Source organism: Typopeltis vanoorti, chromosome 4 (genome assembly GCF_054136105.1).
Source record: "Typopeltis vanoorti isolate ZY-2024b chromosome 4, IOZ_Tvanoo_1.0, whole genome shotgun sequence".
NCBI lineage: Eukaryota > Metazoa > Arthropoda > Arachnida > Uropygi > Thelyphonidae > Typopeltis > Typopeltis vanoorti.
This window is the reverse complement of record NC_143552.1, coordinates 163,710,619-163,730,471: the sequence shown is the minus strand read 5'-3', so window position 1 is coordinate 163,730,471 and position 19,853 is coordinate 163,710,619. Positions and strand designations below refer to the sequence as shown.

Sequence of the window (19,853 nt, the reverse complement as noted above, 5' to 3'; positions counted from 1 at the left end):
AGTTGATCCATGGATGATGGTGAAAGATATTTAACCATCTCATGATAGATGGTCCAATAGCAGTTGCACAACATTTAAGCAAAGAGATTTCAGGTTTTTATTTTATTTTATTTTTTTTTTTTTTTAATGTGAATAGTCTATTATAATCTTCAAACAGAATATAATTTACTGTTTTTTTGCTTGCTTTTTTTGGCCAGGAATTCAATGGAGGATAAAAAATTACTGCTGATGTTTTGACAAAATCTCGAAAGTATCAGCAATTGTTTCTGGGTCAGTAATTATACATCCTCTACGTTGAAGGATTAAAAGTGGGTGGGTAGTATATCTGCCCTTCATTTCCCAGATTTTATCCCAAATCACTTTGGTGTTAGTTCATCTGGTTGTAGAGGATGTGTATTTATATCCAGGAGTCCTTTGGACTATAATAATGATATATCTTGCTTAGGCACAAGCATTTTTGCTTTCTGTTGATGTGCATATGGTTTCTGTACTGGATTGGAGCTCGTTGTAGGCTGTAATCTGGAAATCTCATCTCCCCCCCCCCCCACCAAGTTTCATGGAGTGGTGGTAGTGGGGGAGGAGATAACATAAGAATGAAAAATGATTCATCATCCAAAAGAAGGAGGTTCTGTGATAGAGGTCCCCATTAACCATTGAGCCACATATTGATGCCATAAGCAATAAATGCCTTCAGGGGGTCTACTGCCAGTTACTCCAGATGCTATCTCAGCACAGCAGCAAGCCTTCTCCATGGAGTATGAATAGGGTCCCTACACCATGGAGAAGGAGACTTACTACAACATGACTGATCCTTGCAGGCATGCCCAACAGTAACTGATCCTGGGCCATCCAGAACTGCCCATCTTGCATTGACTGTAAAAGGATTTTGAGCGGCTAAATCAGAATGAGCATCTCATTCAGATTTAAGACCTGAGAAATTGCATTCAGCATTGTATGATCTTTCTCAATCTGACAATCACTAATCTCAAGGGAAGCAGCAGCAAACATATCTCCCAATATCCTCCCTAATAGTTTTAATTTTATTCAACGAATAAAACTTTCACCATGCATCTTACTCCAAATCCATTCAAGTGCAGTCCATTAGGCATACAAGTTCAATAAATTTACTCCAGACATCTAAAAACTTTACATCATTCTTCTGAAAGAACCTATGTGATGTGTTGATTCATTTGAAATTACAGTCCTTCCCAAATCATTTTTATCATACCATAGCAAGAGACTTATCTACTTTACTGTCTCACTCTTTTTTTTCCCTGTAATACTTTAATATCCCCTGACATTCCAAACTTTTCAAGTTTTATATAACTTGTTCTGCCAAAAATTATTAACTCATACTTTCCCTTTATGAAATCTGACAGTGTCACTAATAGCTTGAATCTTCAAATAAGCATAATTTAGTCATATTCCCATCAAGCACAGCTGCTAGTCATGGAATTACTATATGATATTGTCTCCTTTTTTTGCTAATACTCTCCTCACTTTTCCTTCTCAGTGCTCTTTTTTACTCTTTGTTGCCATACTGCTTGTCAGATACAAATTCAGATGCTCTAGCTCAGCTTTTGTCTTGTGAAAGATGCTACACAAGCATGCTATTTTACTATTAAAACATCAATATTCTTCTCATCGTTTACTTTTTTTTCTTCACTGTAATCATCTCTTCATTCTCTACAATGCATGCAATTCCATAGCTTTTACTTGCTGCCATGACTTTTAACATCCATGCTTCTGATACACACACACACAGACAACATTCCAAATATACTCTCACCATTTTCACTTATTACCCACAAATTGCTCACTGTAAATATATAGTGAATAGATCTCATTCCCTCTCTATCTCTCTCACACACACGCTACATCTTATGAAATTCCTGGAACAATGACATCTTGCCTACCATTAACTCAACTCATTTTTGAGCTATCAGCTACTCTGTAATATGTATAAAATATGCTTATTATTATTACTGCATGGAGTCTGAAAACTCACTCAGGGAAACCCATACTATCCACATGCCAATCGTATCTGTCCTTGAATGCATTCACCAGTAAAGTACTCACAACACATTCTGGCAATCCATTTACCACTCTCCAAGTGAAAAATAGTCCTCAAACCCTTGCTACCAGCCCACTAACTCGGTGTTTCTTAAAATGAGACTGTGAAACCTTACATAAAAAAATTTTTTTTCAGAACTCCTACAAAAATTACCATAAAATTTATTGGAAAGAAGTCATAATAATGAACCATTATCTGCAAAATATTTTAATCAAGAAAACATATCACACATAATATTATAAATAATAAAGTAACATTAACTATTCTAGAAATAAATCAATTTAATTAAATTTAGTAATATTTATATAATTTTTTGTAAATAATTAATATTTACATTAATATATAAGTTATAAAAAAGTGGTATATGGAGGGACAGAACAGCAGTAAAAACAGGTGACTAGTGGTGTGTCCAAGGTTCAGTGATGGGACTATCTGATTAATTTGTACATAAACGATATAGGAAATAACCTGAAAGGAAATAATTAGTTGTTTGCTGATGATGAGAAATTAGGTAGAGTAATAGTTAATCAAGATGATGTGGAGAGCTAGCAGGACAATTTAAACAGGCTGTCAGTATGGGCAAAAGATAATGGATGTCAGTTTAATGTCGAGAAATGTAATGTTATACATCTTGGGAAAAATAGATTACAAGCCGTGTATCACACTAATGGCAGTGTAAACCAGAAAATAGATGAAGCTAGAGATTTACGGGTGGTGGTGGTAGACAGAGAGTTCAAGTTTAGAGGACATATTACTAAGGTAGCCCAGAAAATTAGTTGGCTATTGAAGAACACATTAACATACAGAGATAAGGAAGTTGTTATTCCTCTTTATTAAGGCCTTGATATGTCCACATATGGATTACTGTGCTCAAGGCTGGTCCCCTGGGTTTCTTGGGAATGAGGAAGTAGTGGAGAGGATTCAGAGGCAAGTGACCAAGATGGTGAGTGGTCTGTGGAATTGTTCCCTATGAGGAGAGATTGAGGGCATGTGGATCGCATAAGTTGGTCAATAGGAGAAAAAGAGAGGATATGATAAAGAATTTATGAGGGTGATCTGAAAAGTTCTCGGCCTCGACCATAGATGGCAACACTATCGGCAAGATTTTTTTTTCTAAGTTGGTACATCTGTCATAAGCATCCATGTGAAATTGCAAGTCATTCTATCAAGTAGTTTGTTTTATATAGCTGTGTGAAGCAAAAGTGTTGTCTGTATCCCTTGAAATAGATAAAATTGAGTATCGTGTGGTTATAAAATTCTTTGTAAAAGAAGGTTTACCACCAAAAGAAATTCATTCGGAGTTCATAAAAGTTATGGGCACTCTTCTGCCAAGTTTAAACTTGGACATACCAGCCTTGAAGATGATCCATGCGAAGGATGCCCAAAAAGTGTAACACCACCAGAATTCATTGATCAAGTGCATGATATGGTATTGGATGACCGCCGAGTCAAAGTGCATGAAATTGCTGAGAGTATAGGCATTTCAAAGGAACGTGTAGGATATATTTTGCATGAAGAATTGCAAATGAAAAAGCTTTATGCAAGATTTGTGCCATGCTTGCTCACAGCAGATCAAAAACGCACTCGCATGAAAATCTCTGAACAGTGCTTAGAGCATTTTAACAAGAATAAAACTGATTTTGTGCATCGATTTATTACTATGGATGAGACTTGGATTCACCATTACACACCAGAATCCAAACAGCAGTCAAAACAGTGACAGAAGCTGGTTGTTCAGCGCCAGTTTGGTGTTTTGGGATGCTAAAGGCATTTTGTTTATTAATTATCTTGAAAAGGGTAAAACAATAAATGGGGAATATTATTCCGATCTTTTAACCAGATTAGACGAAAAAATTCGTGAGAAAAGACCCGTTTGCAGAAGAAAAAATCATCTTTCATCAGGACAATGCACCTACCACAAAGGTGTTTTGGCAATGGGAAAATTAAGGAATCTGCACTATGAATTGTTGGAACATCCACCCTATTCCCCAGATTGGCTCCCTCTGACTTCTATCTCTTCCCAAAACTAAAACTCTTCCTTGCTGGTCAGCGTTTTTCTTTGAATCAAGAGGCAGCTGTAGAGGGGTATTTTGCAAATCTTGAGAACCACTACAGGGATAGGATAATGGCACTGGAGCATCACCAGAACAAATGTATTAGTCTTAAGTGAGATTATGTTGAAAAATAAAAATAATTTTGAAATTATAAATTCGTTTTTTCATTGTTAGGGTGAGAACTTTTCAGACTACCATCGTAAGTTGCTTAAAGGGTTTTATAGGAATGATGACAGGAAAATGTTTCAGAGCGGTTGGCTAGAGAGACCAGAACAAGGGGTCATCCCTGGAAGTTGAATAAAGGTGTGGTTAGTAGGAGTTGGGGGACTATATTTTTTGCTTGGAGAGTTGTGAATGAGTAGAATGGGTTACCAGAGTCAGTTGCAAGTGCTTTGTCTGTTAATGGGTTCAAGGTATGATAGATTGTGTCTCCTTCAATGAGTCTTCGCACGAAACCCAATTATGCGGTTGTTATATGGGCACTCCATAGAGGTGCCGGTATAATAATATCATCATCACATGCAGATTATGCGATCAGAAAGTTGAGACTGTAGAACATCTAATCAATTCCTGCAGCAAGATAGCTGAAACTGATTATAAATACTGCCATGATCAAGTGGCCAAAATAATTCATTCTCATGTATGCAAAAAATATGGCTTTCTTACTTCTGATAACTGGTGGCAGCATAAAATAGAGACAGTATTGGAAAACAGAACAGCAAAAATTCTCTGGGACTTTAGAATACAAACTGATCAGCATTTGGTACACAACAGACCTGACATCACAATTATCGAACATCAACAGGTTTAGATTATTGATATCGCAGTACCCAGTAATAAAACATTAACAACAAAGAACTGGAAAAAATTACTAAATATTGAGTTTTAGCAATCGAAGTTGGTCGGCTGTGGCTTAAACATACCAAAGTCATCTCAATAGTTATTGGTGCAATTTCAAAGAAGCTATCCAATTATTTACAGCAATTAAACATCATCAAAGTGACCCAATATGATCTACAAAAAACAGCATTACTTGGAACAGTCCATATTTTACAATGCTACCTCACAGACTATTCTTAGATTCTTGGGTAGAATCTGAATTGCTCTGTATCACCTGTCAAATTATTGTTTAAATGTTATCTTGTTTTGACTGTGTATCAATTATATGAATAAAGTAATAATAGTAATAATCAATGTCTGTACACTTTGGAAAACATCTAAAAGTTTAAGCAGAACCCAAGGATTCCACAAAACACAGTTTAAAAAACACTGTTCTAATGCAAGTTTCAGCGATGACCCCTTGTTCTGCCTCCTGCCCCCAGCCAAGTAATGAAAAATTTCTGTGCATCAATCCTATAAAACACTTTTTAGTAACTACTTAGATGTTTCCATCATATCCCCTCTTTGCCATCACATTCTTCAACTCCAAAATCCTGTCTATCATCATAGGGAGCATTCCACAGACCACTTCTTATCTCATTACTAGCTTCTGGATCATCTCCACTACTTCCTCATACCCAAAAAATACAAGTGAACACCTGTACACAGTAATTCAGATGTAGTTATATCAAAGCCTTAAAAAGAGAAATGACAACTTCCTCATCTCTGATTGTTGGTGTGTTCTTCAATAACCAAGTAATTCTACAAAATAAACATCCCCTAATATCCAGGTTTATCAATTTCCTGGAGTACAGTTCCATTTAATTCTAAAAAAAGGCATACCTTTACACTTCTTCCACATTACACTTGCACTCATTATCTTTTGCACATGCTGTTAGGCTATCTGAATCATTTTGCAAGCTCTCTACTTACCTCGATTAATTATCACACTATCAAATTTTGCACTGTCAGCAAATAACTGAATCATTTACAAATCATTTGAAATGTTATCCTGTTAAATGTCTTTGCAAAAATCTGGCATTATCATGTATAACCATTCCCTTTGTCCAATTCAAACTGTCACTCCATAATAAAGTGAGTAATTTATTAAGGCATGACCTACTCTTAATGAAGTCATGCTGTCCTCCCATAGAATATTATATTTATCCACCCATTCCTGAATTCTGTCTTTGACTATCTCTTCCAACACCTTTACCACCACTCCCAAAATGACTGGTCTATAATTTTCTACCTCAGTCTTTGAGTCCCCCCCTTCCGCAATGGAACTATTTTGCCCTGTTTTACTTCCTAGGGACTTTAGCGATAGACTTAAGTTAAACAACCTAGTCACAAAAAATATGTGAGGAGAGTTAATCTGATGTAGTATAGTTATTAAATAGAATGGGAGAGGAGAGGTTAGCAAAATAGGTGTTTGAAAAAAAAAAAAAAAAAGCTCACGGCAAGAAAAAGATCTAGAGGAGTCAAAGATCTAGATGGACTGGTTCAGTTAATAGCACCTTAGAAGATAAAAATGTGATGACTATATTGAGAGGTTACAAACAAAAGATTAATGTGAAAGAAAGTTGTTATTAAGGAGCTAATAATAACATAAACCTAATGCTAATACACTCTCCTAACACTCCTTGAAAGTACAGAGAAAATGATGATGTGGTAGTGATGACCAAAGAAGGATTATTGTCATAATTTCCAACTTCAAGATTTAGGTATTTGGTTACAAAATCAGATTATTACTCTGGAAGGAGGGGGGGTTGTTCCCCAATATTAAGTGACTCCTCATTTTACAGAGTTTTTCATGCTGATTTCAAAAATGTTTATTGCATATGATGCACGCAAAAAACTGTGTGTGGTTAGTTTAATATTATTAAGTCAAGTTTAATATACAGGTGGATATTAAACTTGACTTAATTTATGAGTATGCTTCATTTATACTAATTAAATAAATGAGTTCCACTCATATTCCTGCACTTATTTCATATAAGGTTACACTGAAAACAAAATCTGGTTGTATGTTTGTGTTAAGCAATATTCTAAAAAAGGAAGTTGACAGCCATTTTTTGGCTAAAGATCCATTTTGGTAATAATGGTTTGAGGGGAAGAAGAGGTTGGATAATCTAGAGGATTTAAATGACTTGATAACTCGGAAGAGATGTTGGAAAGAGTCCAAAGACGACTGACTAAGGTAGTTTCTGACCTCTGGAATGTTGAGTATGAGGAAAGATTGAGAAGATGTAATTTACAGAGTCTGGTGGAGAGGAGGAAGAGGGGAGATATGATAGAGGCCTACAAGTTGGTAAGAGGTTGTTATAAGATCAATGGTGGAGAAGTTCTACAGAGAATAGTGGGAGATCAGGAGAGAACCAGAGGCCATCCCTGGAAACTGTATAAAGAGGATGTGAGTAGGGGAGTGAGGGGCAGGTTTTTTTCATGCAGAGTTGTGAATGATTAGAATGCCTTGCCTGAGTGTGTGGTATCTGCAGGGAGTTTGAGTGTGTTTAAGACATGGTATGACTTCTATTTTACCAGTGTATGTGTGTGTGTGATAAAAGGACCTCCCAGATGAGTTTTGACTCCATGAGGTCTTGGGGTAATAATAATAATAATAATAATAACAACTCAATCTTGGTTCATCACTGGTAAAATAGAATTCTTCTGCCAAATAAAGGTGCCTTCCTCATTAAGTATATCCTTTTTTGTTAAAAGAGATGAATTTAATTTATTGGGGGGATTTGATGATAAGAGGTATACTTAATGAGAAAGTGACAAAAGCATGTTTTCCAGGTGCGAAGATAAAGGATATTAGTGAAGCTTTAAGTCTGCAGAAGAAAGAAGCAAATTGATTAATTGTTTTGGCAGGCACAAATGATTTGAAAGGAGAGAAATATGCAATGAGAGGAAGGTATGAAAGATCTGTTAGAAGAAGCAAAAAATGAAAAGTAAGAAAGTAAAGATTGTGAGTGTGTTGCCTTGGTATCATAAGACAGAACTGAGAAGGACTATGATTGGTGATGAGTCAATGAGAAGAATGTGTAGGAGGAATGGTGTACAGTTGATAGATGTGTGGAGTGAATTCGATTGAAGTAAAGACCTATATATGCTTGATGGAGTGCATTTAAATAGTTTTGGAGTCAGGTGCTTGGAGAAAGTGTTGTTCAGTGAGAGGTTGGAAGTGCAAAACCAGGGAAAGTAGAGATATTAGGGGAGGGGAAAGGCAAGCATGTGTCTCACCAAGGAATGATTATGAAGAGCTGGGTGCAGTTTCCCACGTTTAGAATCTGAATGAGCAGGTAATGACATTATGTAAGGGTAACTGTGGAACCAAGTAGATATTAAAATACATGTATGTGAATGTCCAAAGTGTCAGAAATAAAATTGAGAAGTTTTTGGCATTGATCAGATCAACTTAGACAAAATTTATTGGTATCAGTGACACTTGGTTGCCAAAGAATGATGTTGTTACAGGTATAGAATGTAATGGACACTGTATTTTCAAAGAGAAATAAGGCAGTAGGAGGGGGATTGTTAATAACAGCTGAAGAGCCTCAACCAACAAAAATATAAATTAAGGGGGATTGTAAATCTGATGAAAATAACTCATTTGAGGCTGTCTAGTGTGAGATAGAGGCCAATAGGACAAATATATCATTGGTCTGCTACAGACCTGGAGATCTGGAAGAAAATGTGAAGGACATGCATCAGCAGAATATCATAATGAATACAGGCTAAGCAATTATCATGAGAGAAGACTTCAACTATGGTGATACAGATTGGAAGAAAGAAAGGGCACACTGGAAATGGAATTTATACAGTTAAAGGGATAACTGTCTGAAGCAGTACATAAGGGAAGGGACCAGGGATTTAAGATTGTTGGATTTGATAACAGCATTGGAAGATATCTATAACTACAGTCAGAGTTCATCATCATCAAATTCCAGCCATGTACCTTCAAGGGGGGTGTACAGGATATGATAGTACTATATGAAAAATTTACATCATTATAACTTCCTATCTACAATTTTCCTCCAAATCAGTGTTTACTTGTCAAGACTCCAACACTATCAGATTTTATATTTCTATCATCCACGGCACTTTTTACCATATCAATCCACCTATATCTTGGTCTTCCTCTGGATCGTTTTCCTGTCAACCTGGCAGAGAACACTTGTTTTGCTAATCATTACTCTCCCATTCTGTTTAAGTGACCATACCACCTGAGATTAGCTATGCTAATGCATTCCTGAATACTGAAAATGTCAAGTTCTTTCCTAATATCCTCATTTTTAATTTGATATTGCCATTGATGCCATCTGTTCACACCTCTAATCTTCCTCAGGACTCTCATATCTGTGGTCTCTAGTCTTCGGTCAAGTGTTTTACTTCTGACCCAGCTCTCAGATCCATAAATTAAAACTGGTTTGAACGCTATCTTGTATACAGCTAATTTAGTGTTCCTTCTAATTTCTCTCTTATTCCAAATGAATTTATATAATTGACTTCCTAACATAACAGCTTTGTTGATTCTGTTGTCTATTTCCATATTTAATTTACCATCTTCAATAAAATAGCTGAAATGTTTTACTTGTTCCACAAGTTCTCCGTTCACAACGCAGTTGACATTTTCAATGATTCTGCCTATTTTCATTGTCTTTGTCTTTTTATTGCTGACCTTCATACTATATCTATTACAACAGTTATTCAATTTAGTCAGGGAATCTTGCAGACCTGTAGCAGATTTATTTAGAAGTATAACATCGTCTGCATAAAGAAAAGAGCGGACATTAACATCTCCAAATTTGATATCATGTTAATTACCACTTTCCTTCATAATGTGATCCATATAGATAATGAATAACAGAAGGGAAAATGTACATACATGTCTCACACCATATTTAACATTAAACCATCTTCCTGTACTTCCTTCAATTCTAACTGCTGACTTACAACTCAAATAAAGACAAAGTATTGCTTGATATAATGTCCCATTGACACCATATAACTGTAGCGTATTGAATAGCTTCTTTCTTGGCACCTTGTCATATGCCTTTTCCAGATCGACAAAACTTAAATACAGATCTTTGTTATATTCCCATGATTTCTCAACTATTTGTCATAAAGTGAAGATCAAATCCTGATAGACTCTATTTGACCTCAATCCCACTTGTTCTTCACCAAGCTTTTCTTCTGCAATTTTTCTCAACCATTTCTCAAGTATACTTGCATAAAACTTACCAGGAACACTCAGTAGGGAAATACCTCTGTAATTCTCACATTCAGTTTTATTTCCCATTTTATATATGGGTACTATGAGAGCTCTACTCCAATCATCGAGAATTCGTCCCTCTGTCCAGGCCTTCTCAACTATGCAGTGCAGCCGCTGTAAGACTTTTATACCACCATACTTGAGCATTTCTGGACAAATATCATCTACTCCAGCTGCCTTTCCACAATTCAAGCCTTTGAATTGTGGAAAGGCAACTGTCTGCTCCAAGTATGGATATGTATTCCTAACTGTATGCCTGTCGAGTCTTTTTTTACCGCTGTGCTATCACTGATCTTTCATTTAGCAATTTTTTCGAAGTAATTACTCCATATTTCAAGGATATCTTTTTCTCCAGTTTTCATGCCACCTTTATCATCTCTAACTCCTTTTACAGCACACTTTCCTCCATTTATAAGCTTCTTCAACAACTTCCAGAATATTATTAGACCTTCTTGATATTTATTTTCTATGTTCTTGCCAAAGTCCTCCCATGACTTTTATTTAGCTAGTTTTACACAGTGTTTAGCTTTCTTACATTTGTCTCTGTATTCTCTAAGAGCAAAAATTGATTTATTTGCCAGGAATTTTTGATATGCTTTCTTCTTTTCCTTCACTGCCTCTTTTACTTCCTGAGTTTACCATGGAGTTCTGATTTTTCTATCTTTCCAGACAACCTTCCCACATGCCTCTCTGGCTGAATCAATCTGGGTTTTCTTCAAGGCTTGCCACTGAATCTCCAAGGTTTGGTTCCTGTTCTCAAACTCTTTCATTTTTTTCTTCAATAATCTTTGTGTATTTTAGTCTACAGTTCACATCTGAGAGCTGCTCAACTTTTATTCGCTTTAAAACTTTCTTACATGTTATTCTTCTCAATATGAAATTCAATTTTATCCTGCTCAAGACTAAATAGTGTCATTTCCAATTTCAAATCCTCTGTCCACTCTGGTGTCCTGCACCAGGGAGAAAATCACGATCAACAATAACATAGTCAATGAGACTTTTCTTATTCCTTGCTTCTTCTCTCCATGCGAATTTATGGACATTTTTATGTTGATTATGTTGATAGTACTGATCTTTAACTCTGGTGATGTTGAGTTGGGGTGTGTTTTCAGATTTGTTCCAGTAGCTGACTTTTCGCTGTTTACCCTGGTTCCCTGGTGAAAACAATGGGTGCCTTGTTTAATCAGATGACGCCCCAGCCATCATGAAATATTGTCATGTTGTACCATCATTTCGTATATTGGTTTAAGCCAATAAGAATACAATTTGGTTGGCTAAATCCCAAATTGCCAGCCCATCCTCATTCGTTCACTATCCAGATAGATACCCAACAGGGTGCACCATGAGAAGGTGAGGATTGGACATTAGGTCGGAAGCCCTGGTCGGTTCTCTGCATTCCTTTAAAGGCTATGTGGAGGTCTCCTCTCAGTTATACAGCTTTGACCCTTAAGTAAACCCCCACAGTCAGAGTTAGCAACTCTAACCCTGATTGGGTTGGAGTTGCTAACTCCTGGGACAAGATAGAAAGTGACCATTCTATCTTGTCCTGGGAGGTTGCTCAACATGTAGAATTTTCAGTCAAGAATGGGTTGTTTATATGGATCTGCAAAGCTGGTGGTTATGACAAACTTAGGAGGCAACTAAGAGCAGTGCCATGGTACAAGAAGCTAAATGGAATGAATGTCATTAGTGTAAGGGAAGCTCCAGGGATTGTTTGAGCGAATGGCAGTATCAGACAGCATACCTAGGGTTAACAGGATAAACTGAGTAGTAATATAAAGGAGGTGCTGCAAAAAACGAAAGCATTGTGGATAAAATATAAACAAAACGATAATCAAAACGATCATGAGCAATATAAAGCACAAGCAAGAAAGGTAACAAGTATGGTAAGGAAGGCTAAATCAGATTTTGAGAGAAAATTAGCGAAGTATGCCAAAGCAAATCTAAAAGAGTTTTTTTTTTTTTTTTCACTGCATAGCAAGTAAGAGAAAGAATGATTACGAAAATATAATAAGATGACAGCAGAACTGAATAAAGGAAATGGCTATACCATGAGACTGCTAGACTTTACAAAGGCATTTGACAGAATACTGCATGGAAAACTATTACATAAGTTGAAGCAAATGGGTGTAAAATATCGTGAGAAATAATTTTTTTAGAGAATTTTCGCTAAATATTTTACAATATTTTTTGTCTGAAATTATAAGGAAAAAATGTACTTAGTTGTAATAATATAAAAATGTAAAAGTATAAATTGCTGTTAAAATGCACCTGCACTTTAGACTTGTTGTTAAGAGCTTAATAGGAGTTAAGCCGGATTAGCGCTGAATACCACCAAAATCATGAGGTCTGGCGGCCAGCAATGACGTCAGTTCTTTCATTGCTTCTGGCTAATCCTGGAATACTCAGAATTTAGAACAAAGGACTGAGAATAGAATAAAAGGCAATGCAGCACGTGGTGGTTCTGGGCTTTTTGGTCCTTGGCTCTTCACCTACTGTTCTACGGGGTTCCTTTCCGAATCCAGGAGGTTCGTTTTCCCGCCATCGTTGCCTGATGTTTTACCGCCACCAGCTCGCCCTAAGCTCCCAGTTGCACGTCCGAGGAAGAAAAGCTCTCGAGGATCGACCGGATGAAGGACGTTCCAGTTCCAATGTGTATAGCGGAATGTATGTTGGACTTTCCTCTCGAGATTGTCAGCAAGTAAGCCATTAATTTGTTGTAGTATGTTATATGTATGTAACTCAAAATCGTAAAGGATTGAGAGAGGTTACTTGTTAACTAGCAGGAAAAGTGAATGTGAAATAACGGAAAATTATGTATTGTTAAGTATGTCTAATTCGCAGGTTGATTGTGATAGTGTATGAATTAGTGTCATTTGCTTTGAATATATTGAAAGAAAGTTGAATGTAATCCCTCCTGGAATACTTATAAGTCAAGTTGTGTCATAGAAGACACTTTTATATCAAGGCAAAAAGGGTTTTTCTGATAGTGATAGCACTATAGTTTCTGTTGCTCAGATGGCAAGTAAATTTGTGTGTTAAAGTGCTTTTGATTATGTTAATCTTTTAAGTGATGTGATTAAGTTATTTTCTGCTAGTGAAAGCACTAAGTTTCTGTTGCTCAGATAGCAAGTAAATTGGTGTGTTAAAGTGGTTTTGATTAAGTTAATCTTTAATTAACTTTTATTGCTCTGTATCACAGCTTTTAGTTTGATAATAAACATGTTTTTGTTTAGTAATTACCTGGTTCTCATTCCTTAGCCCAGGGTTTCTCAAATTTTTTCTACAACGGAACACTTCACAAATCCTGAAATTTTCACAGAACACCTTGGTTATTTTGTAATTTATTAATTATTAATTAATTTGTAATTAAGCTTATTTTAATGTTGATAATTAATAATTAATTAAACATCAATTAAAGTTTGTTTAATTGATATTTTAATTAAGTTAATTGATTTAATTAAAGCATCAATTAACCATCATTAAATTAATTTGTGCTGATTTTCATTGGCATAACCTATTCTGATCACCAAATATATTTATATTATTATTATAAGTACTTACGAGTGAATGCAGACTTTTTCTCCTGATTGCTAGTAGTTTTCCCCCTCCTTTTGTATCCTGGAGATCTTTGTAGGCTTGAGGTGGATAACTCACTATCTGTTCCATCACAAACACCTTCAATAAGAGTTTTCTTAATACCAAAATTAAACAAAGTGCCCTGTCTCTTATTCATATTAGAATTTAAATCTGTATTCCTATTACTTTTAAAAAAATCACAGCACTCCGGTTTCAGAACAAGCACTTACACACTGCAATACAAACTTGCGAAGAAAATATTCAGTATTACTAGATCTGAGAACCAGATACAGACTATCTTGATCTTCAATTTCAGTGGAAAAATTTTCTTTATACTTCCTTGCTGATTGGTCACTGACATATGCAACACAGATGTTATTTTGCTCAGTCTTGAGAACACACCGCCCATTGTTGTAATCGGCTTGCAGGCAATTTTTATGATCGGTCATAAACGGTGGTATTCTCTTTCTCGATTGTTGAAAGATTTTGATGTGTGAAAATTAACGATAATTCATGAATATTTCCATGTTTAAAAATATGCTGCTTTGTCACTGACATTTGCTACACAGATGTCATTTCCTTCAGTTTTGAGAACAGAAGATATGCCACCCATTGTTATAATCCGCTTGCAGGCAATTTTTATGACCCGTCATAAACAGCGGTATTCCCTTTCCCAAATGTTGAAAGGTTTCGATGTGTGAAAATTAACGATACACAGATGTTATTAGGCATCCTGGGTCTGAGTTTTTCAACATATTCGCGAATATTATACTCCTCAAAATATTTCTACTATAAAATATTTATTCATGAAAAATGCTTAGAAAACTAAAATGACAAATTCCAGAACTTCTCGCGGAACACCTGTTCACCTTCTGCGGAACACAGTTTGAGAAACCCTGCCTTAGCCAATGCACTATCCTGAAAATATTAACGAGCCTGCGGGAATAGAATATAGTAACGAGCCACGACTTGCATATAAAGATATTGTATAGAGGTATTAATTCAAACTTTTGTCATCTTCACGCCCTGACTTTTAAATACAAAAAGATCAATTAAGTGCCGCAGTCATTACGAATAAATAAATTTCTTAATCAACATTGTGCGATTGCTCAGTGACTGTTATATTAGATAGACTTATAACACGAGGTCTAACTAAAAACAGAAAAGGTGGACAAGAATAAGTTTAAGTATGTACGCAAATAAATAAACAGATAAATTAAAGACAAAGAAAGACATATATTTTACATGGGAATGGATATGAGGCTGTTGGCATGGATAAGAGGGTGGCTGATAGTCATCAGAAGATGGTGGAGTGGAATCAAGGCAAATGAGAGTGACTAGTGGAGTTCTCCAGAGCTCTGTACTAGGACTACTACTCTCAAGAATAGTGGTCCTAGTACATTAATGATATATAGCAGAAGATTTGGTGGGGGGGGGGCATTCAGTTGTTTACTGATGATGCAAAACTAGGAAGCACAATAATTGATAAAGGTTATGTAGACATCTTACAAGATGATTTAAATAAATTGGCAGTGTGGGCATAGGACAATGGTTATCAATTGGATGTTGTAAAATGTAAGGAAATGCACTTCGAGATGAAAAGATTACTCATTTCATATCATATTGATGATACTAGTTTACAGGAAACTGACAAGGCTAGAGATCTGGGGGTGATGGTGGATAGTGAGTGAAAATTCAGAAGACATACTGCAAGAGTTAGCAAAACAGCTCAGAGGATTACTTGGATGCTGAAGACATATTGACAAGTTAAGATAAGGAGGTTATTATATCTCTTCATGAGGCTATGATTCGCCACATGTTGAAGAAAGGAAATGGCTATTATGCACAGATTTGATCACTTGAGTTTCTTGGGGATCGGTGGAGAGGATTCAGAGATAAGTGATCAAACTGGTGATGGTCTGTGGAATGTTATTTGTGAAGATAGATTGAGTGTGTGTGAGTTGCAGAGTTTAGCTGACAAGCAGAGGAGAGGGAGATATGATAGAAACTTATAAGTCATTAAAGAGATACTAAAAGATTGACAGAGAAGATTTCAATACATGGTAAGCAGGAGGAATACAAGGGGTCACACTTTGAAACCATCTAAGAGTGTGGTTAGTAAGGAAGTGAGGACTAGGTTCGTTACTTGGAAAGCAGGAATGAGTGGAATGGATTGCCAAAGGTGGTTATGATCCCTCAACAGTGAATAGGTTTAAGGAGATGTATGATAAATATTGTGTTAATGGATAGAGTGGGTCTTCCAAGATGAGTCTTTTGAGTCCATGGAGTGCTCATATAAATAATAATTCAATTTATTTAATTAATTTAATTTTGTCAAATATATCTTTTAACTATAAACAATAAATTACACAATAGTCACAGTAATTAACTTTAATAAAATGAAAGTACAGCTATTTCGTACTGAAAATAACAGTACATAATCAAAGAAACAGCAATACAAGGTATATACGGAAGTCAGTGGTTTACCAATTAAAAACTGTTGCCGTGTGCTAAAAATTAATATCAATAAATAATATTATTAAAAGCTATTTTTGATTTCTACATAAAATAAGAATCTTCCAAACTTATGGGGGGGGGGGAGAGACAATTGTTCCGATTCAGAATTCGGCAATGAATGCACATAAAGGGTTTCACATTGTTACACTTAAATCGATTTCAATGAAATTTATAAGGCATTCATTGTTTTACTAATGCAACTTACTTTGAAAAGATGCTCATATCTAAACCTGCTTCTATGGAGAAGACGAGCTTCATCCCACTGGATACTGTGTTTAGTGTCAATAGTATGTTGTGCCAGATCAGACTTTTGAGGTTTCGTGTATTCAATATAATATTGATGTTCATTAATTGTTTTGTTCCATAGAACGGCCTATCTGGCCAAACACGGCAACAGTTTTTAATTGGTAAACCACTGAATGCTGTATGTACCTTGTATTCCCGTTTCTTTGATTTGCTTGTTTCTACACGGCGATGAAGTACTGTTATTTTCAGTAGAAATATGTATACTTTCATTTCATTAAAGTTAATTACTGTGGTTATCATGTAATTTATTGTTTATAGTCATGCCACAGGTACCTTTAAAGATATATCTTTTAACTATTATTAAACAAATAATAGAAATGAATTACTCTGAATGAATGCACATAAAGGGTTTCACATTGTTACACTTAAATCGATTTCAATGAAATTTATAAGGCATTCATTGTTTTACTAATGCTACTGTAAAAAAAAATAAAGAAAGAAAGAAAAATAATAAATAAATAACAATACTTTCAGAAACTCTAATGTTGCATTTCAAAAAATATTTTCACTAAAGATAGCATATTAAATCTAATGGAAAAAAAAAAATCAATTTACTTTTCCATCAGACATTCCTTCCCAATGTGGCTTAAAAAAATAATGTATGCCAACAGAAGCACCATCCAGCATCATTACACGCAGAAACAAGCTAAAGAGAAGCAAGTGGGAAACAATAGTCAATACATAAATAGTAGTACCACGGAAAAAAGTAGTTTTGCGTAGTGCAAAATACACAAGAACCCACACAAAAAGTCCAGCAGCCAGTAGTTCAAATCTGAGTTCTCCAAGATCTTCAATATTCCCACTGACATCTAATATTTTGAACCTATAAAAACATATAATATACTATATAAGTACTAAGTTCTTAAAGATACACAATATATTAAACACACACACACACACATTAGGGTAACTGAATGTGAGACCACCACTCTGCTTACAAGAGCCCGATTCTAGAGCAGGATTTCAAGATTTTATAATATTCATCCATCCACAATATCTAAACAGAAGATATTGTGGATAGGTGCTATATGATTACATCCTCTTCATGGGTGAGATTCACAAAAAAAAAAAAATTTTTTTAATAATAATAATAAATAAATAAATAAATATACAGTGAAACCTCGGTTGTCGAACACCTCTGTTCTCGAACAATTTGGTTCCCGAACATATTTTCCGAACAAAAAACGCCCCGGTTTCTGAACAAGCAAACGGCAACCATGTGCTAAGCGGCAGCCTTCGTTCAGTGCAGACACCTGCTCGAATTTGCAGTGAGTTTTCTTGATTTTTTCATAAATTATTATTAATTAAGCCACCATGGGGCCGCAGAAGAATAGTGATAGCAGCAAAGCAAAAAAAAAAGTTGTTAGAACCACGACAGAGATGAAAAAAGAAGTCATATCCAAACATGAAAACGACGTTCGTGTCTCGAATCTTGCTATGCAGTTCGGTAAGGCGAATCAACGATATGTACAATACTCAAAAATAAAGAGGCGATCAAGAGAGCTGATGTTGCAAGAGGAGTGAAAGTTCTTACTAAACAAAGATCGCAGATGACGGAAGAAGTGGAAAAATTGCTGCTGATTTGGATAAACGAGAAACAGTTAGCTGGTGATAGTGTTTCTGAGGCTATAATTTGTGAAAAAGCGAGGCAATCACATGATGACCTGTTAAAGAAAAACCCTGGTACAAGTGCTGATACTGATATGTTCAAAGCTAGTAAAGAGTGGTTCGAGAAATTTAAGAGGAGAAGCGGCATACATAGTATGGTTAGGCATGGGGAGGCTGCGAGTTTGAACCGAGAAGCTGCTGAGAAATATGTGCAAGAATTTAGTGACTATGTAAAGGTTGAGGGGTTTTCTTACCTAACAAGTGTTCAACTGTGATGAAACCAGCCTATTTTGGAAAAAATAGCCAAAGAGGACCTATATCACTCAGGAGGAAAAAGCATTGCTAGGACACAAGCCAATGAAGGACAGGCCGACTCTTTTGGAAATGCAAGTGGGGACTTCAAGGTCAAGCCATTGCTTGCGTACCACTCTGAGAATCCGAGGGTGTTTAAGAAAAATAACGTGATGAAAAGTAAATTGCCTGTTATGTGGAGGGCTAATAGTAGGCCTTGGGTAATTGTTTATTGAATGGATTCATGAAGTCTTTACCCCAAGTGTGAGAAAATACCTTCAAGAAAAAAATTTGCCAATTAGATGCCTTCTTGTAATGGACAATGCTCCTGCTCACCCTCCAGGCTTGGAGGACGAGTTAGTGGAGGAGTCTGATTTTATCACAGTGAAGTTCCTGCTCCCTAACACAACTTCTCTAATTCAGCCCGTGGACCAGCAGGTCATTTCGAACTTTAAGAAACTCTACACCAAAGCACTGTCTCAAAGGTGTTTTGAAGTGACCTCTGACACAGAATTAACTCAGAGAATTCTGGAAAAATCACTTCAACATCCTCCATTGCTTAAGTATCCTTGACAAAGCCTGGGCATAAGTGACTTACAGGATGATGAACTCAGTCTGGAGGAAATTGTGGCCAGACTGTGTAGCAGACAGACACATTGAGGCTGAGCATGTTGCTCTTGTTGATGATATTGTGTCTCTGGGTAAAAGCATGGGTTTGGAAGTTGACAATGCTGATGTGGAGGAGTTAGTGGAGGATCACAGGAATGAGCTCACCACGGAAGAACTGGAACACCTTCAGAAGGAGCAGCAAAAGACGGAGGTGGAGGAAATGTCTTCAGACACAGAGGAAAGGATTGAGGATGTTCCTAGTACTTTGATCAAAGAAATGTGTGCAAAATGGGGTGAGGTGCAAAGTTTTGTGGCAAGATATCACCCTCACAAAGCTGTAGCAAACCGCATCATATGCCATTTCACTGACAGTGCCATGTTTCACTTCAGAAACATTTTAAAATGCAGGCAAAAACAAATGTCACTGGACAGGTTTTCAGTGAGACAGAGGTCCAGTGTGTCTCATCAAGCAGAGGCGAGTGGTGCCAAGAGAAAGAAAAAAAACCCAGGACAGTAACCTGAAGTTTTTATGGAAGGGGGGACTCCCCTTACTCACCTCCTTCCACTTACGCCATCAACTCTCCTCCGTATGTATAGTGAAAGTGAAGTTAAATTTTCGTTTTTATTTTAACTATTTATTGTGTTTATTCTTTTTATG

General features: G+C 36.2%; 1 protein-coding gene across 1 annotated transcript in view; it reads right to left on the bottom strand.

Annotated features, from left to right (window-relative positions):
• The window catches only part of LOC150107817 (sodium-dependent dopamine transporter-like), a 361,184-nt gene that overhangs the window by 263,887 nt on the left and 77,444 nt on the right, over positions 1 to 19,853 (bottom strand). The window contains exon 4 of the mRNA XM_090392068.1: positions 17,243 to 17,510. Within this exon, the coding sequence (XP_090248194.1) occupies positions 17,243 to 17,510 (268 nt within the window). The remainder of the gene's footprint in view (positions 1 to 17,242; positions 17,511 to 19,853) is intronic.